The sequence below is a fragment of the Gossypium raimondii genome, chromosome 10, assembly GCF_025698545.1.
Source record: "Gossypium raimondii isolate GPD5lz chromosome 10, ASM2569854v1, whole genome shotgun sequence".
NCBI classification, from domain to species: domain Eukaryota; kingdom Viridiplantae; phylum Streptophyta; class Magnoliopsida; order Malvales; family Malvaceae; genus Gossypium; species Gossypium raimondii.
In genome coordinates, this window is record NC_068574.1 from 12,683,781 (window position 1) to 12,708,773 (window position 24,993).

The 24,993-nt window shown below is 33.3% G+C and overlaps 4 protein-coding genes and 1 long non-coding RNA gene across 5 annotated transcripts; 4 read left to right on the plus strand and 1 right to left on the minus strand.

The window, feature by feature from the left end:
* The first annotated feature begins 1,838 nt into the window (after positions 1-1,838).
* On the plus strand, positions 1,839-4,328 carry LOC105777050 (thioredoxin-like protein AAED1, chloroplastic). Its single transcript, XM_012600101.2, has 7 exons — positions 1,839-2,269; positions 2,377-2,423; positions 2,527-2,641; positions 3,305-3,349; positions 3,616-3,675; positions 3,775-3,870; positions 3,964-4,328. The coding sequence occupies exons 1-7, from the start codon at positions 1,976-1,978 to the stop codon at positions 4,081-4,083; spliced, it is 777 nt and encodes a 258-aa protein (XP_012455555.2). The 5' UTR covers positions 1,839-1,975; the 3' UTR covers positions 4,084-4,328.
* Positions 4,329-5,358: 1,030 nt separating this feature from the next.
* LOC105777051 (short-chain dehydrogenase ptmH) lies at positions 5,359-6,198 on the plus strand. The gene has a single exon (XM_012600103.1). The coding sequence runs from the start codon at positions 5,359-5,361 to the stop codon at positions 6,196-6,198; it is 840 nt and encodes a 279-aa protein (XP_012455557.1).
* A 2,928-nt stretch (positions 6,199-9,126) lies between these two features.
* On the plus strand, positions 9,127-9,923 carry LOC128033884 (1-aminocyclopropane-1-carboxylate synthase-like). The gene is made up of 4 exons (XM_052622370.1): positions 9,127-9,273; positions 9,350-9,400; positions 9,560-9,720; positions 9,815-9,923. Exons 1-4 carry the CDS (start codon positions 9,127-9,129, stop codon positions 9,921-9,923), a joined length of 468 nt encoding a protein of 155 aa, XP_052478330.1.
* Positions 9,924-11,945: 2,022 nt separating this feature from the next.
* On the plus strand, positions 11,946-13,682 carry LOC105777048 (1-aminocyclopropane-1-carboxylate synthase 9). Its single transcript, XM_052622371.1, has 4 exons — positions 11,946-12,092; positions 12,170-12,301; positions 12,383-12,543; positions 12,638-13,682. The coding sequence occupies exons 1-4, from the start codon at positions 11,946-11,948 to the stop codon at positions 13,680-13,682; spliced, it is 1,485 nt and encodes a 494-aa protein (XP_052478331.1).
* Positions 13,683-14,460: 778 nt separating this feature from the next.
* Positions 14,461-19,097, minus strand: LOC105777052 (uncharacterized). Its single transcript, XR_008190049.1, has 2 exons — positions 18,948-19,097; positions 14,461-18,701 (listed from the first exon to the last, which is right to left on the minus strand). It is a non-coding gene; the product is annotated as an uncharacterized LOC105777052 (long non-coding RNA).
* Positions 19,098-24,993: the final 5,896 nt, after the last annotated feature.

Genomic DNA, 24,993 nt, shown 5'->3' on the forward strand with positions numbered 1-24,993 from the left:
TTAACTCTTAAATATTATATTTAATATTTATGAACTTATTCAGCGAATTTGATGACCCGCAACCACTGTTTCTAACACCACTAAAAAAATGAGTTGTTACATATATATATATATATATATATATACCAAAATTTTAATGTGATATGGCTTTATTTCATTGGTGCCATCTTAATATAAGTTATTCAACCCTTTTAATTATATTTTCATATATATTTATTATCTAATTTACATATCAAAGTATGTCCTTTTTCCATTTTGGCATTTAAAGTATTTTTCGTAAAGGTTTGGTACATTATATAATTTATATTAACATTATTTTTTAAAAGATAAATTCATTAATTCATTTAATTAATGAAACCATACAATTCAGGAAAAAAAATAACAAACACTCGTCGTAGATGGTAAATGACAAGCTCTATCAACACAATAAAGGCTTTAGCCTTAGCATCAATAGAACATTATGGCACATTAACAATTGGTTTTGTCACAACTCAAGCACGACATATCTAGAGTGATTGCAAGCACTTAATACGATAAAGAAACTAACCCCAGATGGTCCAAAGTGACAAGCAAAAATCGACAAAAGAGTCAAGCATTCACCAAACTAGAGAGGACGACAACCAAACCATCCCTAAAATTACTTGTAAAACTAAGGTTACATGCATAAGCAAGACTAAAAAATGTGCTACAAGAGTAGACAAAAACTTCCAAAACTGAAAAGTTATTAAACAATGGAAAAACAAACAAAAAAAACATATAAAACTTAAGACAACACGAGTCCAAATCGACTCATGAAATCATTTATTATTCTAAAATATTCTCAAAACAAAAATAGACTAAGAAGCTAACGAAAAGTCACCCACTTTTTTTTTAAAAAAAACTACTGGTGGTCTGTGGAGTTTTAGCGAATAACAGGCGCTGGCATCTGTCCATTACAACTTGTGAATACAACAAAGATACCCACAAAATAGATCTGCAAACTGAAAGAGAGAAGACACGAGGAGTAAATGAGAAAGAAGAAAGAAAGGGTTGGTAGGAGCGAGACTATAAAAATGTTCACTAAATTTTGGTGAAATTTCTTTTTTTCACTAAATTATGAAATGTTACTTTTTAGTTACTAACGTTATCGACTTATAACGTTTTGGTCATTCGTCTGTTAATGGTCATCATAGCCTTAACGGAAAAGTGATGTGCCACATTAATTCAAGAGTCAATATCCAATTTGATCCCTAAACTATAGTTAAAACATTCAATTTAGTACTTTTATAAAATTTTTAACAATAATTTTGAAATTTTAATTAAGAATTCTAAAAATATCAAAAAAATTTAAAATTTCTAAAATTAATTATTATTTTATATTATAAAATATTTTATAAAATTATAGTTATGTTAAAAACTTAAAAATTATAAATCAATGGTGTGATTTTTCATTTCTTTTTGAAATTATAATTATAATTATGTAAAAAATCAAAGAGATATTTATGAGTATTTATAAAAATAAACTTAATGGTTTGATTAACGGATGAACTAAGAAAAGTATCAACTTGAAAAGAAAAATAGATTAAGTACCACTTGTATAAAAAATATATTTAAATACCAAAATATGAAAAAAATTTAAATACCAATTTATAAGTTAAACCTTATTTTTTACAATATTAATGTAAAAACCTAACTTATCAATTTATAAATTTATAAAAAAAAGTATAATTTAACAAAAATGAAAAATGTGAAATTAAAGGAAATTAAATAAAAGAAGTCTCATATTTTTATTTTCAGAATTTCGATCACCCAAAGAAAGAAATGGTCAAGTGGAACTGTGGAAGTGGTTGTTACCCCCAAAAAAAAAATATTCCACCATACATATAGCCCAAACTTCCGCCACGTAAATAACGAATACAAGACGCGATACACCGCCTTCGACGGTTGCTTTAACTTTCATTGCTCCGTGAAAAAAAATAACGAACTCCAAAAATCTATGGCGATGATGACTTGTTCAAGGATTTTTCTCTGTTATTCAACTCCAAGATCCCAATTCCCTACAGTCATTTCTTCTCCTTCTCACTTCCTTACTCCAAAGAAAGCTACCTATAAATCCACCAAACATATTACTTTGAACGCCAACGGTGGTAACTCTCGTTTCATGGCCCGAGTCTCTTCTTCCTCTGCCGCTGAATTCCCCACCAACATCGGCGATAAGCTCAGCGACGTTACCATTTTCACTGCTTCGGGTCAACCCGTTCTGTTCAAAGACCTCTGGGACCAAAACGAGGTAGTAATAATACTTATTTCTATGCTTGAATTTTCGATCCCTCTTGTTTAAAACAAATAATTTCTGGGAACCCAAAGTTCTTAACAAGCAGCTTAATATTGATTCAGGGAGTAGCGGTTGTTGCATTTTTGAGGCATTTCGGATGCTTTTGCTGGTATATTTGTACATATTTAGGAGCCATCTTTGTTAATTTAAGAAACTAGATTTTCTGTTGGGTCTTTTAAGTGATCAATTTATATTATACTTGTTCTTGGAAGTTGGGAACTTGCTTCAGCTCTGAAAGAAGCAAAGCCAAAATTCGACTCAGCTGGTGTGAAATTAATTGCTGTTGGGGTTGGTACTCCTGATAGAGCTCGTATCCTTGCCGAGCGGGTACTTATATTTTTTCCATTTCCATTACTTTCTTTTTTCTTTCCATTACTTGAGTTCTTCATAGTCTATTCGACAATCTAACTTATGAAAGCTTTAAATGGGAGACCATGAATTTTGAGTCTAACTTGTTTGCTCAATTAGCTGTTTGTAGCAGTTCGTGCTTAATCTTTTCGTCAGGGTTTCCCTTAATCGTTTATGTTACATAATTTGGAAATAAGTTGTCAACTTTCAAGGCTTTAACATCTAAAGAAGCTTTGATAGAATAGTTTAACCTATGGTTATCGGACTATTCAGTTTTCCTACACCATCCATATTTGGATATAGATGTGAGGTATGATCCTTCGAATATATGAAAAAGCTTAGAAAAATTTGGTGAACTTGTGCCGGATCCCATATCCGATACTTACCTTTGAGTCTAAGTAACATAGAGTTTAAACACTTGAAATGTCTTTTCATCTTTCTTATTCTCATATGATTAATCAGATAGGTTGTTACTAAAAATGTAACAATTGCATCTTTTGAGTAGATACGAATGTGTGAATCTTCTTTCTTATGCAAATGTGTGAATCTTCTTTCTTACTAAAAACTTGGCACTCTCGGTCATCCGTGAATTTCTGCATCTGCCCATGTCCTTTTTAACAATTGCATTCATGGAATTTGCAGGTACCATTTCCAATGGACTCCCTATATGCTGATCCTGAACGTAAGGTAATATGTTGCTGGTTTTACATCTTGAGTTTGAGTATTGGGTGCGCATATGTGTCTGACATAGATATGTTCAATATTTATCAAGATTTCCATGTATTTGGAGGGTCTTTGGAGGATAATACCCTTATACCAGTGTCTAGATATGTTTCGGAGATGTGTGTAAAACACAGGACACTCATAGATATGTTTTACTTATTAATCATGCTCATTTAGTTGAATTTCCCTCTTTTTGTGATTGCAAGTGTTGAACATTTCTTCAATTTCAGGCATATGATGTTCTGGGTTTATACTATGGTCTTGGGCGCACATTTTTCAATCCGGCCAGTGTAAATTCCATTCTCAGCTTATAAGGAGTTACTTTTGTTGTTCATCGAGAGAGGATGTCTCATTAATTGATTCGTAAAAAATTTCATATGTATGTACAGGCGAAGGTGTTCTCAAGACTTGACAAAGTGAAGAAAGCTATGGAAAACTATACCATCAAAGCAACTCCAGATGATACAAGCAGTGTCTTACAACAGGTTTTGAGAATTTGCATCAACATTCTTCGTAATTGGTGTTTCAGTTAAGATTAACCAGCTGATCATTCAGGTTTGATTTGGTTCTTTTATCAGGGAGGGATGTTCGTATTCAAAGGTAAACAATTGTTGTACGCACGAAAAGACGAAGGGACCGGAGATCATGCTCCCCTAGATGATATCTTTGATGTTTGCTGCAAAACCCCTGTTGCATGAAGTGTTCCCTATGCTGTATATTCTTCGATCGTTCTAGGCAAGCCGGCTTCTGATATCGGTATATGCTGCAAATTCTGGGTTACCGTTCCGAACACATCTTATTTGTAATCCAGGCTGCAAATTATTGCCTTCAATAATGTTGGAAATCCTACCTGGGATAGTTTGATATATGCAGTTTCTCATGTAAAGCATGTTATGATAGGAGAAAGAAAATCTATGAAAACCTTGATCAAATTAAAGTTCAATTTATGCTATCAAGTGATAAAGTTTAGGGGCTGAAACATATTAATTTGTTTTCATAAGGTTTTGCATATGAACTTAGAGACAAGTATGTTTAATTTATCACGCACAAATGTTATATTTGGGCTTTTCTCGTATATGTGTGAGTTTAAGTTTCACCATATAAATTACGCACTAGTAATTGAGCTTGTAAAATCCTTTAAAAAACTAAGGGTCAGTTAAATTACAAAATAATAAGTTAAAATATATAGTTAGTCTTTGTAATTTGAAAAATTTAAGATTTAATTTATGTATTTAAAGAGATAAATATTATGTTTTTTATTTATTTAAAATTTTAGTCTAGTCAATTTGAAGTTTGGATTAGACTAGTATGATTGAAAAAAATAAACATGATAAATTGACAAGTTTTGACAAAAAGTACGAACAATGATAATGATTGAACTAAAATTTTTATTATTGAAAAATTAGGAGGATTGAATTTTAACTTTTAAAGATAAGGACTAAATCTCCAATTCTATACAAGTGCAGGGACCAACAGCATATAATAACAACAATGCAATTTCAGATAAGGCTTATGAGTTATGGGCCAGGCTAGGTCTATTTTAGGGCCATTTATGCTTTGGCAAACCAGCACTATGATTTAGGCCGTTGATTAAGTTTTCAGTTGGGCTTCCCGTAAGATTTCAAGAGATGAGATGGGAGGAATCCTTGATTTTTGGATCTGAATTGCATTATAATTTTTTAATGGTTGCGTTATGTGGAAAGAAAAAAGGTGTTGAAGATAAACTCTTATATATGTTAAAAGACAAAGATAAAAGGCCTATATGCATATAAGCTAACAAGCTAAGAAGCTCTAATTTTGCCGGCCAATTTGCTTTGAGCAAGCATATGCGTTAAGGCATATTCTTCATCTAGATTTATGAAATAAACAAGAAAAGCAAAGCCTTGTCGTATCCGACATTCTGCCTCACCAACAATCTTTTATAAATGAAACATTCTTAATATAATCAAAGAAGAATATGAACACGACCTAAAATGCATGAGCCAAAGGTTGTTCTAGTCACCGGTTGTGCAAAAGGTGGCATCGGATATGAGTATTGCCGGGCATTTGCTGAGCAGGATTGCCGGGTCATTGCCTCCGATATCCCTCGACGCAAGGATGACATGCTAGATTTCGGTTCTGATAAAATCGAAATGGAAGAGCTTGATGTTTCATCAGACGAGAGCGTATCATCAGTTGTGAACGGCATTATATCCAAGTACGGTCACATTGATGTGCTTGTAAATAATGCTGGTATAGGAAGCACCGGACCGTTAGCCGAGCTTCCGTTAGATGCAATCAGGAAAGCTTGGGAAATCAATGCATTGGGGCAGCTAAGAATGGTGCAACAAGTTGTGCCTCACATGGCGTCGAGGCGTCGGGGAGTTATAGTTAATGTAGGGAGCATCGTTGGGAAGGTGCCGACACCATGGGCGGGGTCATATTGTTCTAGCAAGGCTACAGTCCATGCCATGACCAACACTTTGCGAGTTGAATTAAGGCCCTTTGGCATCGATACGGTGCTTGTGATGCCTGGTTCTGTGAGGTCGAATTTCGGAAACTCTAGCCTCGAGAGGCTGGGAAACCATGATTGGAAACTTTATAAGGAATTCAAGAAGGCGATTGCTGAGCGGGCCAGGGCTTCGCAAGGTTCAAAGGCAACGGATGCAACTATGTTCGCTAGGCATGTGGTGAAGAAGGTTTTGAGTCCTAAACCACCAAAGCAGATAGTGTTCGGTCACATGACTGGCTTGTTTGCTGTTCTTTCATTGTCCCCGCTTTGGGTTAGAGATATGTTTTTTCGAACTCGTTTCAATTTAAATAAGAAAGTGTAATTAATTATAATTGCTTGAACATAAATATCGGATACAAATATATGTCTGATATATATATTTTTAAGAAAAAATATCCAACACAAATACTTAAAAAAAATGTACTAATGAAGTTAATGATAATTAATTACTGGTATCGCTATGTTTATGAATCACTGGTATCTATGAAATTGCATAAAATGTACAGACTTTCCTTTTAATAGTGAAATTAAGGAATTGCAAATTTTGATATTCAATTTTCAAAACTTTGAAAAACAAAAAATTTTAACAAAATTATTCTCAAGTCTAAGTAATATAACTTATATGTATATACTTAATGGAATTTCATTTCAACCTTTTAAAGGTTTTACGGGCACGCCATTGAAACGCCTCTCATGGTTTCTTTTGCAAACTGATGGGAGATTTAAACACCTCATTTGCTATTTATATCAATATATTTATCTTCTTAATCTAGTTCATGAATATGCCATAATCTACTTGTTTATGGCGTCACATTTCAACAAAATCTTATATAATTTTTAAACTTTTGTTACATAAAAATTTCACCGACATTATAGGTGTATCATAATTTAATATCTATCTATATTTGTATTAACTACTTCATTACATTAGTGTCACGAGTTAACATAATTCAATTGAGATATTAGTAAACACACTTTTTTCTATATTTAAATTAACCCATATATCAATGTCACGGGTCACCGGACAACAACTAAGTTGAGATATTAGTAAAATGTCTTTTATATACAAAATAACAAATATTAATATAAGGACGTTTAGAGTTTAGAGTTGTTTTATCTTTTCATTTTAATAAAAATAATATCATAACGGATTTGAACTTAGGACACATACATATCAAACTTTTAGTTTGTCATTTCAATCAAAACATCATTTGATTTTTATATGATTTTTAATAAATATATTTGTGACATAAACATACCTGATGTGAGTAAAATTATTATGTAAAAAGTTTATAGAAAATAAAATTTAATTGAAATGTGAAATTTTGAATCTCGTCCTGGTTAAAATAAATTTATATTAAAATTTATTAGATATTTAATTAATTTTAAATTAAAATAGTGCCTGATAATAAAAATTTAATAGTGTGTATGTATATAATCACTGACTGCTCCCCATTACTTGAAAACCATTTGTGAATTTTGCTAATATATGGACAAAATCAATGTTGTATGAAATGAGGCACTTGGTCAAATAAAAGTCAATGTGGGTGTAAGTAGGCTGTTATATTGGTTGTTGCATGATTAAAAATTCACTTTTATTAGCTCTTAAAATTTTTTGGAAGGATGGATCAATTTTGGTTTGATTAAAGTGAATTTTCTTTTAAAATTTGGAATTAATTATGATCAATAAACCAAATAAATAAGATGATTTTGAATTTCAATCTATTCAATTAAAAGTTTGGTAATATAATGAATATTTTTAGAGGAAATTTATTAATTCTCATATAATTTTAAGAAAAAAAACAAACATCCGTTGTACACGTTGAAGGATAAGCTCCATTAACACAACAAAAGTTTCGACTTCAAAGATCAATAGAACATTATGGCACGTTTGACAATTGACGTGTCACAACTCAAGTATAACATATCGGGAGTGATTGCAAACACATAATACAATAAGAAAACAATTCAAATGGTCCAAAGCGGGGGCATAAATCGACAAAAGAATCGAGCATCCACCAAACTAGAGGACGATGACAAAACCAACACTAAAATTACTTGCAAAAGCAAGACTACATGCATAGGCAAGAGTAAAAGAGTACTACAAGAGTAGACAAAAACTTCTAAAAGTGAAACTTATTAAATAATAAAAAACAAACAAAAATATAAAACTTAACAACACGAGTCCAAACCGACTCATGAAATAATTTATTATTCGAAATACTCTCAAAAGCGAAAGCAGTTAAGAAATCAACGAAAAGTTACCCACTTTCTAAAAAAAATAGTCGGTGGTGTTTTAATGATGATAGACCCGTCATCATTTATTATAACTTGTGAAATACTCAAAAAGTAAATTTGTAAACTAAAAGAGAAGATATTTGAAGTGAATGAAAAAAGAAAAAGAAAGGGGTTGATAAAGAGGAGAAAAAGTGGGTGGTAGCTAGGCTTGAGGCTATCACCGCGACTAAACCAAAAATAAATAAATAAAGACAATCAAACCACTTAGAGAGAAAAAGTTTTAGGTTTTTAAAAAAGTTTATAATGAATATTTTTTTAATTTAATTATAATAGTATATCTATTATTTTAAAATAATAAAATGTAATATTTAAAAGAGTCCGAAAATTTCAAAGCAGCGGCTAGATGAAGGACACGTTGAACATGAGGGTTGGGAATAATTTGGATAAGAAGAGAAATTGTTTTTAATTTTTGGGATTTCTGTAACCTTTTCATATCTCATTTATATAAAAAGAAAGTAGATGAAAATGGAAATGTGTGGTAGAAACAATTATTTTTCTCTTTATATTCAATATATTATTATATAAAATAAAAGCTAATGGGTGCAGGCGGACGCTTCTGTCCCTTAATTCGTTATTAGACTTTTTACAATATTCTATAAAAAAATAGTAAATAGATTATCTTCTAAAATTTTATAATATAATTATCTTTTATTGTTATGCCCAAAATAAAATAATTAGCTTATCTGCTGTTTGGTAAATACATAAAAACCTGTCATTTATTAGTTCTCTATTTCTATCTCCAATCAGTATAGTCAAATGCGGCCCTATTTTAAAACTTTGGTGCCTTCTGCATGTCTATATATATCTCCATTTGCAGCAGACCTCACCAATTACTTACACTTCTTCCCTCTCGTTCTCTATTTTTGTTTTTCTTTTGGCTACTATTGACCTAAACAGGAGCTTATATTAGAGCTTTTTAATTCCTTTTTTCTATAGCTCAAAGAGGCCAAAAATGGGGTTATTGTCACGGAAAGCCACTTGTAACACTCATGGGCAAGATTCTTCTTACTTTCTAGGATGGCAGGAATATGAGAAAAACCCCTACAATGAAGTCAACAACCCTAATGGTATTATCCAGATGGGTCTTGCAGAAAATCAGGTAACGAGATTTTCTTTTTCTTTTCTTTTTTTAAACTGAGTTTGATATCTCAAATCTTAATGGATTCTTTTTGTAGCTCTGCTTGGATCTTCTTGAACCATGGCTGATGAAAACCCGGACGCACTGGGTTTGAAGAGATGGAATATCCATATTCAAAGAGCTTGCTCTTTTCCAAGATTATAATGGCTTCCCTGCATTTAAAAGGGTAAGCTTAGCTAATTAAAAAAAATATCCCATAAACATATTAGAAGATAATATTTGGGTTATTGATGATTTTGATGAACAGGCATTGGTTGATTTCATGGGTGAAATCCGAGGAAACAAAGTAAGTTTTGACCCAGATCATGTAGTTCTCACTGCTGGTGCAACCTCCGCCAATGAAACTCTCATGTTTTGTCTCGCTGATCAAGGCGACGCTTTTCTTCTTCCTACGCCATATTACCCAGGGTATATCTTTTGCTTTCTTTATACCTTATTTTATGCATGCATGAAAACATACGTCATTCACTCATACATTCATCATTTTCTCCCCCCTTAATAGTTTTGATAGAGATCTGAGGTGGCGAACTGGGGTTGAAATCGTACCCATACATTGTACGAGTTCTAATGGCTTCAAAGTCACTTTACCCGCCATTATATTTGTGACATAAACATACCTGATGTGAGTAAAAATTATTATGTAAAAAGTTTATAGAAAATAAAATTTAATTGAAATGTGAAATTTTGAATCTCGTCCTGGTTAAAATAAATTTATATTAAAATTTATTAGATATTTAATTAATTTTAAATTAAAATAGTGCCTGATAATAAAAAATTTAATAGTGTGTATGTATATAATCACTGACTGCTCCCCATTACTTGAAAACCATTTGTGAATTTTGCTAATATATGGACAAAATCAATGTTGTATGAAATGAGGCACTTGGTCAAATAAAAGTCAATGTGGGTGTAAGTAGGCTGTTATATTGGTTGTTGCATGATTAAAAATTCACTTTTATTAGCTCTTAAAATTTTTTGGAAGGATGGATCAATTTTGGTTTGATTAAAGTGAATTTTCTTTTTAAAATTTGGAATTAATTATGATCAATAAACCAAATAAATAAGATGATTTTGAATTTCAATCTATTCAATTAAAAGTTTGGTAATATAATGAATATTTTTTAGAGGGAAATTTATTAATTCTCATATAATTTTAAGAAAAAAAAAAACAAACATCCGTTGTACACGTTGAAGGATAAGCTCCATTAACACAACAAAAGTTTCAGCTTCAGCATCAATAGAACATTATGGCACGTTTGACAATTGACTGTGTCACAACTCAAGTATAACATATCAGGAGTGATTGCAAACACATAATACAATAAGAAAACAATTCCAAATGGTCCAAAGCGGGGGGCATAAATCGACAAAAGAATCGAGCATCCACCAAACTAGAGAGGACGATGACAAAACCAACACTAAAATTACTTGCAAAAGCAAGACTACATGCATAGGCAAGAGTAAAAAGAGTACTACAAGAGTAGACAAAAACTTCTAAAAGTGAAACTTATTAAATAATAAAAAAACAAACAAAAAATATAAAACTTAACAACACGAGTCCAAACCGACTCATGAAATAATTTATTATTCTGAAATACTCTCAAAACAGAAACAGATTAAGAAATCAACGAAAAGTTACCCACTTTCTAAAAAAAATAGTCGGTGGTGTTTTAATGATGATAGACCCCGTCATCTGTTTATTATAACTTGTGAAATACTCAAAAAGTAAATTTGTAAACTAAAAAGAGAGAAGATATTTGAAGTGAATGAAAAAAAGAAAAAGAGAAAGGGGGTTGATAAAGAGGAGAAAAAAGTGGGTGGTAGCTAGGCTTGAGGCTATCACCGCGACTAAACCAAAAATAAATAAATAAAGACAATCAAACCACTTAGAGAGAAAAAGTTTTAGGTTTTTAAAAAAGTTTATAATGAATATTTTTTTAATTTAATTATAATAGTATATCTATTATTTTAAAATAATAAAATGTAATATTTAAAAGAGTCCGAAAATTTCAAAGCAGCGGCTAGATGAAGGACACGTTGAACATGAGGGTTGGGAATAATTTGGATAAGAAGAGAAATTGTTTTTAATTTTGGGATTTCTGTAACCTTTTCATATCTCATTTATATAAAAGAAAGTAGATGAAAATGGAAATGTGTGGTAGAAACAATTATTTTCTCTTTATATTCAATATATTATTATATAAAATAAAAGCTAATGGGTGCAGGCGGACGCTTCTGTCCCCTTAATTCGTTATTAGACTTTTTTACAATATTCTATAAAAAAAAATAGTAAATAGATTATCTTCTAAAATTTTATAATATAATTATCTTTTATTGTTATGCCCAAAATAAAATAATTAGCTTATCTGCTGTTTGGTAAATACATAAAAAACCTGTCATTTATTAGTTCTCTATTTCTATCTCCAATCAGTATAGTCAAATGCGGCCCTATTTTAAAACTTTGGTGCCTTCTGCATGTCTATATATATCTCCATTTGCAGCAGACCTCACCAATTACTTACACTTCTTCCCTCTCGTTCTCTATTTTTGTTTTTCTTTTGGCTACTATTGACCTAAACAGGAGCTTATATTAGAGCTTTTAATTCCTTTTTCTATAGCTCAAAGAGGCCAAAATGGGGTTATTGTCACGGAAAGCCACTTGTAACACTCATGGGCAAGATTCTTCTTACTTTCTAGGATGGCAGGAATATGAGAAAAACCCCTACAATGAAGTCAACAACCCTAATGGTATTATCCAGATGGGTCTTGCAGAAAATCAGGTAACGAGATTTTCTTTTTCTTTTCTTTTTTTAAACTGAGTTTGATATCTCAAATCTTAATGGATTCTTTTTTGTAGCTCTGCTTGGATCTTCTTGAACCATGGCTGATGAAAAACCCGGACGCACTGGGTTTGAAGAGAGATGGAATATCCATATTCAAAGAGCTTGCTCTTTTCCAAGATTATAATGGCTTCCCTGCATTTAAAAGGGTAAGCTTAGCTAATTAAAAAAAATATCCCATAAACATATTAGAAGATAATATTTGGGTTATTGATGATTTTGATGAACAGGCATTGGTTGATTTCATGGGTGAAATCCGAGGAAACAAAGTAAGTTTTGACCCAGATCATGTAGTTCTCACTGCTGGTGCAACCTCCGCCAATGAAACTCTCATGTTTTGTCTCGCTGATCAAGGCGACGCTTTTCTTCTTCCTACGCCATATTACCCAGGGTATATCTTTTGCTTTCTTTATACCTTATTTTATGCATGCATGAAAACATACGTCATTCACTCATACATTCATCATTTTCTCCCCCCTTAATAGTTTTGATAGAGATCTGAGGTGGCGAACTGGGGTTGAAATCGTACCCATACATTGTACGAGTTCTAATGGCTTCAAAGTCACTTTACCCGCCATTGAACAAGCTTATCGACAAGCTCAGAAAAGGAAGCTGAGAGTGAAAGGGGTTTTAATCACCAACCCTTCTAACCCATTGGGGACGACAATGGCGAGAGACGAATTGGATTTACTCATCAACTTCATTGAAGACAAACAAATTCATTTAATCAGCGACGAAATTTACTCCGGCACTGTTTTCACCTATCCATCCTTCGTAAGTGTAATGGAAGTTTTAAAAGATCGAAATCTCGATCAAACTCAAGTCTGGGAAAGAGTTCATATTGTATACAGTCTTTCTAAAGATTTGGGTCTTCCTGGTTTTCGAGTTGGTGCTATTTACTCCAACGATTCCGTCGTTGTCTCCGCCGCCACTAAAATGTCCAGTTTCGGCCTTGTTTCTTCTCAAACACAATATCTACTCTCTGCCATGTTACTCGACAAGAAGTTCACGAAAGAATACATGTCCGAGAACCACAAGAGGCTTCAAAAGCAACAAAAGGACCTGGTTTCAGGCCTGGAAAAAGCCGGCATTAGGTGTTTAGACAGCAATGCCGGGCTGTTCTGTTGGGTCGACATGAGACACCTTTTGAAGTCCAACACGTTCGAAGCCGAAATGGAGCTGTGGCAGAAAATTGTTTACCATGTTAAAATAAACATTTCGCCTGGTTCTTCATGTCATTGCATTGAACCAGGTTGGTTTCGAGTTTGCTTCGCTAACATGTCGGAAAGCACCCTGAAACTCGCCATCCAACGGTTGAAATCCTTCGTTAGTTCCATCGGCATGAAGTCCCAAAGCCACCAAGAGTTGAAAAGCTTAAGACGGAAAGCCCGCAACAATTGGGTTTTTCGGCTTTCCTTACAGTCTTTCTATGATCGGGAACAAGACACTACAACAAAAGTTAGCTTTAGCTACCGACCACATTTCATGTCCTTGTCTAATATTGCAGCCACATTAGATGCGGCTGCATAAAATAAGAATATCCGTAACATTTTTAAATGTTCTTAAATTTAATTGAAACCATAAAAATTCTCCTTGTGAATAAAAAATTTATACATAGTCAATAAAACAAATTATTGTTAAATGGTATAATTTTACCAATTTATGTATTTGAATTTTTGATGTAATGATTCGAAGATAAATTTATTCCAATTTTATTTATTATAAATTTTGACGTAATTTACACTCAATTATTGATATTAAAATATTATTAAGCTGAGAATATCAGACAGTACGAATATGTGCAATTATTACGAATTTAGAATAAAATGATCATAAAAATATCGAATTTTTAATACGAAATAAAATAGCTTAAATACAATTATGGCGTGATAAAATATATAAATACAGTATGAAAGTTAGATAAAAATTATTGTTCAATGAATTTCATTTATTAAGATGTCTAATTTCTCTATTTAAATTAATTCAATAGGGTTAAGTGTTTAAATCAGCCATATCTATTATTTGTAAATTAGATTAACTTACATAATTTAAAATTCAATTAATATATTGTTTTAGCAAACTAAAGATTTTTTTTTAGATATCTACGCTTATCTGGTTAGTCAATGAAAGAGTCATGCGTTCACATTTTGGCTACCATATATATATTTATAAATTTTAAAGGGTTAATTTTAAAATTTTTAAAGTGGGTTGAGAACTAGCCTTTATAGAATAAAATTAAATTACTTTTATATATTTTCATAATATTTTTATTTTTTATTTCGATATTCATATCTTATTCACAGATATATATTTTTGGTGAAATAAATAATTACTAGTCTAAATTACATAAAAATATTCTGAAGAGAACAAAATCCCTTATCTTATTAGAATCAATAAAAGCTAAACTCACTATAAGGGGAGAATCTAAAACTTGCCAACTCCTCTTTCTTGACCAAACCAACTTATCTAAGCAGTCTGCAACTTGATTTTGCTTTCTAGGGATGTATATCAAAAGCCACTGACCTTATTGGGACAAAATGCTCTGTATCCTTCTCATCAAAGCTGAGTTCGAAGAAATAGAAAAACTTCATTGTATGGCTTTCACAACTTCTAAGCTATCAGATTGAATTAACACCTTATCGTAACCTCTACGTTGAATGATTTTAAGTCCATCTAGAATTACTCAAAGTTCTGCATAAAAAAATGAACATTTCTCTAAATATCTATTATATCCAAAAACTCAATCTCCAGTCTCATCCCGCACTATTCCCCCAACAGCTGCATTATCAGTATGTAATTGAACAGCACCATCTGTATTCAACAAAAGCCTTTTCTCACTTGCTGACTCTCCAATGTAAGTCTCACATCAGCCATTCGGATCAGCATTGATGTCAGAAAAAAATTGTTTAGCCTAGCTGCTCGAAACTTTAACTATTTCCTCCGGACTGTAGGATATTCCTTGAAATATAAAAAAGTTACGGTTCTGCCATAAACGCCAAGCAAGTATACCAAAGAGGCACGACCAATTGGCTCTTCCCTCGTGTCTCTTGGTAGTGTCCTGCATATTAGAATAGATCTAATCATGTAAACTATTCGAAAAAAAGTTCGTTCGATGACTTACCTGGATGACCTGACTCTAGATTACCTTAGCGGTTGTGCAGTCTCTAAGAATATGTAAAATATCTATTGAAGCATGACCACAAAAAGGACAAGAGGAATCAGCTGCTAATCCCCACTTAACTCCTTCCACATTGATAAGAAGTCTTTGTTTCAGAACTGTCCATAAGAAAAAATGAACCCTTTGAGGACCTGGCAACTTCCATGCATACTTTTATTTATCATCTTTAGCACTCCAAGATTCTTCTGTCAAAATCCTATAAGCACTTTTGACAAAAAAAAACCCCGTCGAGGTATGGCACCAACTCTATCATTCCCCTCAAAAGAGTGTAGAGGAGGGATACCCATAATACGTTGTACCACATCACCCGACAACCAGATTTTGAAGAGATCTAGGTTCCACAAACCTTTCTCATTCACCATTTCATTGAGTAGACAATCAGAATCAATATTGACATTGGCGGGTATAAGTTGAATCAAAGGTCCTACCCTCGGAACCCAATTATCCGTCCAACATCTAATTCTATCACCATTTCCCACAGACCAGATTAGATTTTCCTATAATAAAGGCCAAACTTTGAGAGCGATTTCCAAAGAAAAGAGCTCGTAGTTCGTGCAATACAATCTAAAAAATTATCATTTAACCGATACTTCGACCTAATTACTTGGACCCATAAAGTCTCATTATCTGAAACTATATTAAACCCAAGCTTCAGCAGGAATGATATATTTTGATCTTGAAGTTTTCTAATCCGAAGACCACCACACTCTTTGGGTTGGCAAATAAAATGCCACCCAACTAAAGACATCTTTTTTTTCCCTCAAAGGAACCCCGAATGAATTTTTTCACCAAAATCTCAATCTTGTCATAGATTGATCTAGGAATCATCATGGACTACATGAAGTAGCTAAGAATGGACATAAGGACTGACTGCGCTAAAGTCACCCGCCTGACAATAGATAGTTGTCTAGCATCCCAACTCTACAACTTTCAACGCACCTTCTCAACCACAAAATGCATGTTACTATTCGTGACTCTCTTATGAAAAACAGGAACTCCTAGGTAGTGCCCAAGATCTTGCACTCTTTGGAATCCAAGTGTGGAACTGATCAAGTAAGCCATAGACTCCTCCACCCATTTAGAGAAAAAGATGTTTGTTTTCCTAGCATTAATATTATGGCCGAAAACTTCACAGAAACCCCCAACATCTTATTGAGTATCCTACCATGCTCCAAATTTGCTTTGCTGAAAATGACTAAATCAACTGCAAAGAATAGGTGGGAGAGGGTCGGTCACGAATGTGACAAACGGATGGGGGTTCACATACTATTAGAAATAGTCGATTTAAAATAATGACCGAGCCATTCCATACAAAGCACAAATAGATAAGGAGAAAGCGAGCAACCCTGACGAATACCCTTGGCAGGCCAGAATTTAGACAGTGAAACTCTATTCCACAAAACTTGCATCGTGGAGTTAGAGATAGCAGACATAGTCAAATTTCCAAGATACTCTGGGATACCTGCCGCCTTGAGAGAGACCTTAATGAAGTCCCATCTGACACGACCATAGGCTTTCTCGAAGTCAATCTTGATTGCCATCCACTTCCTCTTGTTGTTACTTTGCATAGAATGAACCACCTCTTACGCAATTATAATATTATCTATGATGTTCCTTCCTGCAATAAATCCAACTTGTTCCTATGTAATAATTTTAGGAAAAACACATTTGAAACGATTAGCTATTACCTTCATGATCAGTTTATAAAAGACCGAACAAAGACTTATAGGGCGAAACTGAGCAAAACTTTTCAGGTTGGAGACTTTAGGTATGAGGACAATCAAAGTATTATTCAAATTAGAATCAATGTTCCCCCATTAAAAACCGCTTTCACCCAGGTATAGACAACTCCTCCAACCCTGTTCCATTACTTTTGAAAGAAAAGGGCATGATAACCATCACTGCCCGGTGCTTTAAGCGGAGCCATGTCAAAAAGAGTAGTCTTAATCTCATCATTTGTGACAGATTTTCCCAAAAAATCCACATCAATAGAGTCCAATAGTGGGAATCTACTAGCAAGAAAACTCCCCATAGGCCCAGGGACCTCTCTATACAAATTTTGAAAGAAATCGTTCACCCCTAACTCAATGATCTCTGTATCATAAATCCAATCACCACTAGAGTTACGGATAACAGTAATACGACTTGATTTCCTTCTTTATAGTGTACGTGCGTGAAAAAACTTTGTGTTATGATCACCCATCTTTAGCCAATCGCATCTCGACTTTTATTTCCAAATGAGTTCTTCATGATAAAGCACATTTTTCAACTCCTGTCTAACACTCATTTCGGTTTGAGCTAACTGATTTAAACCATGAGAATCCATGCGCCGCTGAATATCTGTTAGTTTATTGATCAAAATTTTCTTACGAACGATGATGTGACCATAAATTGATTTGTTCCAATCCTTAAGTTTAGAAGTAAACTTAGTCAAAGCGTCAGACATATTCCCGCTAAAATTCCAACTGACACCCACAAAATTCTCAAAATCAGGATGTTCAACCTACCTAGCCAAAAATTAGAAAGGCATTCCTCTAGGTAAGTTTGACTTTGGATTAACAGATAAGAGAAGGGTTCTGTAATCCGACTTAATCTTCGGAAGATAAGTAACCAAGCAATTCAGAAATTTACGCACCCAATTAACATTACCCAACACACGATCCAATTTCTCAAAAAGGCCTCCTCTGTGCCAGGTAAAAGCAGGGCCCTTAAAACCTAAATCTTGGAGCTCAGCCATGTTTACAAAATCACCAAATTGAGGACACCTTCTCCCACTAGAATTACCCCACAATTTCTCGTTAGGACATAAAATAACATTAAAATCTCCAATAGCAATCCAAGGAATGGGTCTTAACAGAATCATCATACTCAAATCCTTCCAAAGATCTTTTCACTTCTGCCGATTAGGACTCCCATATACGAAAGAGACAAGAACCGGTAGAGTAGAAGAAACAGACCATATGTGAGTCAAGATGAACTGAGGATGACTATGAACCACCTCAAGCCGAATGCAATCTTTCCATCCCAACCAAATACCCCTTGAGTATCCAATCTCTTTAACTTGATGAGAGCACTGAAAACCCAACTTTGCTATAATGTTATTGGCTTTTACTCAACTAACTTTCGGTTCTAATAAGCTAACAATATCTGACTTATAATCCATGTTATATTCACGAAAAATTCTTGGAAACTTAACGTTAGCGCACCTCTGACAATTCCATGAAAAAAATCGTAAAATTCATAAATAAAATTAAAAAAAATAAGATGGACAAACCCTTACTGTTGATGGGAAGAACCCTCATTCATATTCGAAGCTGCTGCTCCTTACGGTCCTTTTTCTAATTCAATCACCACCTGAGAAAACAGGAGATCTGCTACCACCTCCATGGACTCAGTTAAAGGAACTTGGGAATTGCCAGTAGATTTAAAGCGACTTCCCTTTCCTTTTAAAACATTACTAATTTTCCAACCACCACGAAAAGTATTAAGATTACCCACTATTTTCTTATCATTGGCACTTGAAGGAAACCCATATTTGGAAACTATATCATGCTTAGCGGTAGAATTATGTAATTTTTGGTGAGCATCACCCCTAAAAATAATGGCAGAATGCTTACCTAGGTCCAGGACACCTTTGATTAGCTGGACTTCCTCTCCTTCAAAAGCTAGGTTGGCTCTCGTTTTAACTCCCACAATTTTTCCATCTGGCTTAAGTACCTACTTTTCGAACAGAGTCGCACCTGCACCAAAAGAAGAAAAGGGTACAGTATTTAACTTATTAAGACACGGGGTAGGAAGAAACTGACCAATAAATTTATTAATCTCTAGTCCAACAGACTGTGTATTGCTATTAGAGCCCATTGTGATCAAATTTGCTCCAGACAAACCCGAAGTCCCCTGGCCCAACGCATCCCCCAGTCCTTTATTTAATTGTAGGGCCTTCAAATTTTTCTCGTCATCAAAATCCATTATCAGTGCCTCCGCCCTAATTTCATGAGTTTGGCCCACATTAATTAAAGCATTCCTAGTCTCTTTGTTACCACCAGTAACCGTTGCTGACTTTTCAGAAATGGTAATAGGGGTTAAATACGTAAAAAATTATTCCCTTTAATATTAGGTTCTATAGAATCCCTTTTACCCAGATTTGAGCAATCAATTCCCTTTTCCATATCCTTCAAGGCTCTAAATTTGGAGCCCAAAAATTTCTCACCTTGAAAGTTCTTACCGAAATTTTGGGGCTCCCTAATTTGTTTCTTAACTCTGCGCTCAACCAACATCCATGGTCCGAAAAGGTCAGTTTCTACCGCAGTAGCAGAATCCCGAAGTTCCTTTTTCGACAAGTTGTTCCTTTCTACCAACGCAGCCAACGACTCTTCCACTTTCCCACAACTATCATTGGAGTGTCCATATTGACCATAGGAGAAGCATACTATCGGCAGAGATTCATATTCAATTCATTGTATATTTCCATTAATTAAAACCTTAAAAATCAAAGGCCTCTCCAAGTTCACATACACCGCCATTTGAGTGTACCTACCTCTAACTTTGTTGTCTGTGTTTAGATCTAATTTTGCCACCTTTCCAACCATTTCGCCTATCTCCCACAACTTTCTTCGTGTTGCGATCGCCGGTGAGGCCAGCGCCGCCATCAGGAAACTCTTTGAGAGAAACACTATTAGCCATTATAAAGTGATTAGGGCCAAAAAACTAAATCCACCTATATATTTTTTAATACATTAAAAGTTGTAACTATTTATTAAATACTAAATGTCATTTATTTGCACTAATTGAGCAGATTCCTTACTAAAATAGTAATGTTATTGAGATATATGTGAATAATGTTTTTTCCATAAAACCAATAAACCATCATTAACTAAGATTATTTTGAATTTGGATTTAGATTTTCCATAATAATTAATTACTTTTAACTAATTCAAAATCTATTATGCCAAACCATTGATTGATAATTAGTCAAATTAATTAAAGTTCATATATTTTATTCCTATTTTAATAACATAAGCTGCACTTTTTCTCTTGTACTGACTTTTAATATCATATGCTTTTGCACGTGATTTTACATAATTCCTAAAAATGAGAAAATTCAAAATTCAAAATTATCAATTTTCAGTAATTCCAAAACCTGCTAAAAATTATAAAGTAAATCAAACAATCAAAACAATTTTAAGAAAAGAAAAGAAAAAGAAAAATAATATTAAAAATTAAGCAAATTGGTCCCTCTAAAAAAATCAAAGCAATTTAATCCATGTCAATTTCGAAAGTGAGTAACTAAAAACAATTAACCACGTCATGAATGTTTTCCATCAATTGTACATGATTTTGATTGGTATAATAATAAACTTAGACCTCAAAGTTTACACATTCTATCATTTTGGTCCCAATTTAACAAATTTATCCCACAACATTTGTGAAAATGTGTAAATGTTGAAGCTGAATTTGTTGAATTTTTTAGAATTAAGGCCAAGTTGACAAAATATATAAGCATTAAAGGTTAAATTTGTTATTATACAAATCAAAATTATGTACAATTGATGGAAGACATTAACGTCATGATTAATTGTCCTTAGTTGCTCACTTTAAAAATTAACAATGATTTAGTTGCTTTCATTTTTTTGAGGGAGACTAATTGACTGTGCCTCAGCATGCGTGCACCAGGGCTATGAATCAACACAAATAAGAATAATAATCTAGCGGTGTACTGTGTGACAAGTTGAGTTGTAATATTTATAGTGTTATAATGGAACAACTGAGTATTCCAAGGATCGAACCCAATAGAGTTAAGGGGCAAAGTAATTCCTAAGCAACAAGCATGCAACCAAGAAATCTAGCAAACTACTCGTTAAGTGTTACATTACAACAATTTAAAATCGAGGTTAAATTACACTAATTGGCTATCTAACACTAAAAAGAACGAAATTCTAAAATAGTCAAAATTAAGCAATTAGCAATTCAATGAGCAAAAATAGTTTGTTTACATACATGTTGATTAGTCTTTGGATCAACGATCTAAAAAGCTTAACTTCTAATTGGCTCAATTTTACCTCTCGGTCACTATTTACCAAGTTAGACGATTTAGTTTGATTTATCTCTCAACCTTTCCAAACTAACTCAAAATAACCAAATTGGTGCTCAATAGGATCTCCTATCGGTCTCACCTATTTATATTTTCCCCTAGAGGCACCAATTTTAGACTCTGAAGTTTATTCGATTTAGTACAATTTTTGCAATTTAGTCCCTATACCAAAATCTAACCAAGCAACATTTCCATCAATCAACCACCATAGATTTAGTTACCTAACACCATTTTCGTACAAAAAATAACCCAACACACATTCAAATCACACATTCAATTAAGAACAAAAATAGGGTTAAAGAAAGTTTAGAGATTTCTTGGTGGTTGTTTAGAGAAGATGATGGTGTCAACAATGGAGGTGAAAAATACCAATAAATTCCAAACTTTTAACTAAGAAAAAGGAAATAGAGTTGAGCTATATTAAAAGCTATGGATTAAAAAATGAAAATACAAAGAAAGGTTGAGTACCAAAATGTAAATAACACTAATCTACAGTAGAAACTAACTAAACTAAAAAAAAACCCTAAACTTAACAATAGAGAAGAAAACATCTCCTTAAGCTAAAAAGATGATAAGAAAGTAAGGAACACAGTTGGTTCCTTTAAAGTTATCAGTCAAAAGTCTTTTTACATCTAAATACAACCCAAATTGTGGACAAAAGTGCCCCTAGAAGCTTTATTTTGATTGGAGTTGGTGTTATATAAAAACTACCCATGTAGTAAATCCCCCTTGTCAGGCTTGAGTGTCGTGACACCCAAAACAGTAACTAACTTGTGGATTTTTAGAGTCTCGGTGTCACGACATTACTGAAGTTGGCCTCAATTTCTTCACTTCAACACCTTCAGGGATATCACAAATTTAGAGGCTCAATATTGTGATGTTGGCTTGGTGTCATAACATCAGTCCCTCAGTATCGTAACTCTCACGAAAGTATGCTCCATGTTTATTTTGTGTTGAAGTTTTGCATCCTTAAAGTGAAAGGTTTGGGTGTTGCAACTTCTACATTGTGACATATTAACGATAATAGTAATAATATTTTAAATGAAAATTAATTTTAAATATGAAGGATTTTTCTAAAGGTTTACATGGTGATTTTCCCCCTAAACTATCCCTCATTCCTAAATGTGGTACCTGTGGTTTTTTTTCTCTTAATTTGGTACCTATGGTTTGATACCGTTAAAGAACTTACCCTAAACTATTACGAAGTTTAATGTGGCAATCTAGGGCTATTCAACGCTTTACACGTGTCATTTTTAAAAAAAAAGTCTTCAATTTTTTCCTTTTATATTGGTTGGTTATAGAGCTATAATGCACTTTAGCTATTTAGTGTTAGGGGATGTAATAAAGGATGGCTTAATTTTTGCATATGATAATACATCTTTTCTTTTGATGATAAAACACATAAGAAAAAATGGTGTGTTACATGTCCATATAGAGCATAAGTTAGACAAACCTCAGTTTGAAAACCATGTTTCAGTAAATAAAGAAGTTGGGAAAGTTGGGCAATCATGTGAGGCATCTAATGTTGGGGGTCCATAAAATTTTGTTGTTGGTGAGGCATTTAATGCTAGTGGGTCCCATACTATGAAAATTTATGAGGAGGATGGTTTGATTAATATGGAAATATGTGAGTAAAAATGATAAGGATAAAACAAAGGGTTTTAGAGAGTTTAAAATAAATGGTGAGGATGAGTGTGGGATGGATGGTGAGGGTGATTCTTCATTGGACAATGATTATTTGGGTTCTATATTTTCTCAACAACAAGGTTATAGGAGTGAGGATAAGGAGATAAGAGAGATAGAATAAAAATATGTTCAAATCAAGGAAAAGAAAAATAAGAAGACTATGTCAAATCATGATGTAGAGAAAAATGCCAGTTTTGATGTTGAGTTCAAAGGGGTGAATTGTGAAGCTAGTCAGTTTGGTGGTAGAATAGAGAGCGAACACTCTTATAGGAATGATGGGAAAAATTAATCTAGTGGTTCTATGATATATTATATTAATATCTCAAATATAAGAAATTATGAGAGTGATGATGATGAAGTTCTCTACAAGAAAAGTAGAAAGGTATTTTTTTTATCCTTCAGATCTAATACCATATTTGTAGCTTGGAATGATATTTGAGAGTCCAAAACAGTTCAAAGATGCTCTAGCAAACTCAAGCAAAGTATGTTATCTCAAAGAGGTTTGATTATATGTTAAGCAAGAATGAAAAAGATAGGACAAGAGCTAAATGTAAGGGTCTTGGGTGTCATTTTGTGGCATATGCTGTCACACCCTATCATCTTTTATGTCCCAAAATTTAAGGGAAGTTAGGATTAAATTGAATGGATTGGAAAATTTTTGGGCTCCATTGGGAATTTTAGAAATTTTAGTGGCTGAATTATGTTTAGTTGGATCCCAAATCTGGTTTAGTTAGTTTGAAACTGGCTACCTCCTTAGTGGGAGACAAAATAATTAGCAATTAATGACTAAAATAGATTAAAGAGACTGTGCAAACTTTAAATATATATGTATATAGAGAGGAAATAGTTCTCCTGAATTAACTTGTAATCTCGTTTTTATTTGCAACATCTTATTCGGTTATTCCGAAAATGAAGAAAAAGAAATGTAAGAAGGCTTTGCATAAGGGAGTAAACGTGAGATTTGAGTCCAAAAAAAAGAGAGTTGGATAAACGGGTAAACCCCTAAGCCTCATTGTACTTGTGGATTAGAGGAAAGAAAAATAAGAATTCTTGAAAAGTTTCTACATAATTATTGATTTCAGGTTTTGTTTGCAATACCTTTGACTTGACCAGTAAATAGTTATTATGCTTAGCTTCCAAGACGACAGAGGCTTTGGCGTTTGGACAAGCTAGCTGTTGAGGATAAAGGAAGCAATGTGAGTCATTGTACTCAATTTTTGGGTGATTGTTGATGTTGTGTTGTTTGCTTGAACCATTTTCGTGTCTTCTCTAGGTTGTGTATGAATATAGAAGATAAGTAAGTTGGGTATACATAATGTTGCAAGTGTATTTTTTGGTTGTTATATAGTTGTGAATTGTTGAATAGATACATGATGTATTGTATGTGTTAGTAACTAGCATAATAGATTGTATGAGATACATGATTATATTATATGCGGAGTATGGAGGAAATTTACCTTGACGAGGTAGATGAAGTTATGAAAAATTGTTGGAATGGAAGAATGGGCAGGTTGTTTAGGGGATCCAAGGGAGTATGGTAGTTTCGTGGAATGTAATCGACTGGCTCTCTAAAATGATAGCGTGATGATGGTCTATCGAATCTATGAAGCGACACCACCACAATAGTATTGGCTCACTATAGTGACACCACCACGACGGTTATCAACTGGCTCACTAGAACACACCATGACGATGGTCTATTGACTCTATGGAATGACACTGCAATGACGGTATTAGACAGGTCCTTTGGTGTGACACCAAATTTTGTGGGCAACCTTCCCATTTGATCCCTAAACTTTGATACATCAGAATTATGTTCCTTTTTTTTTGTTCTCAAACTTTGTTCTTTTTCAAAAATTTTTAAATCAAACTTTAAATTTCATAAA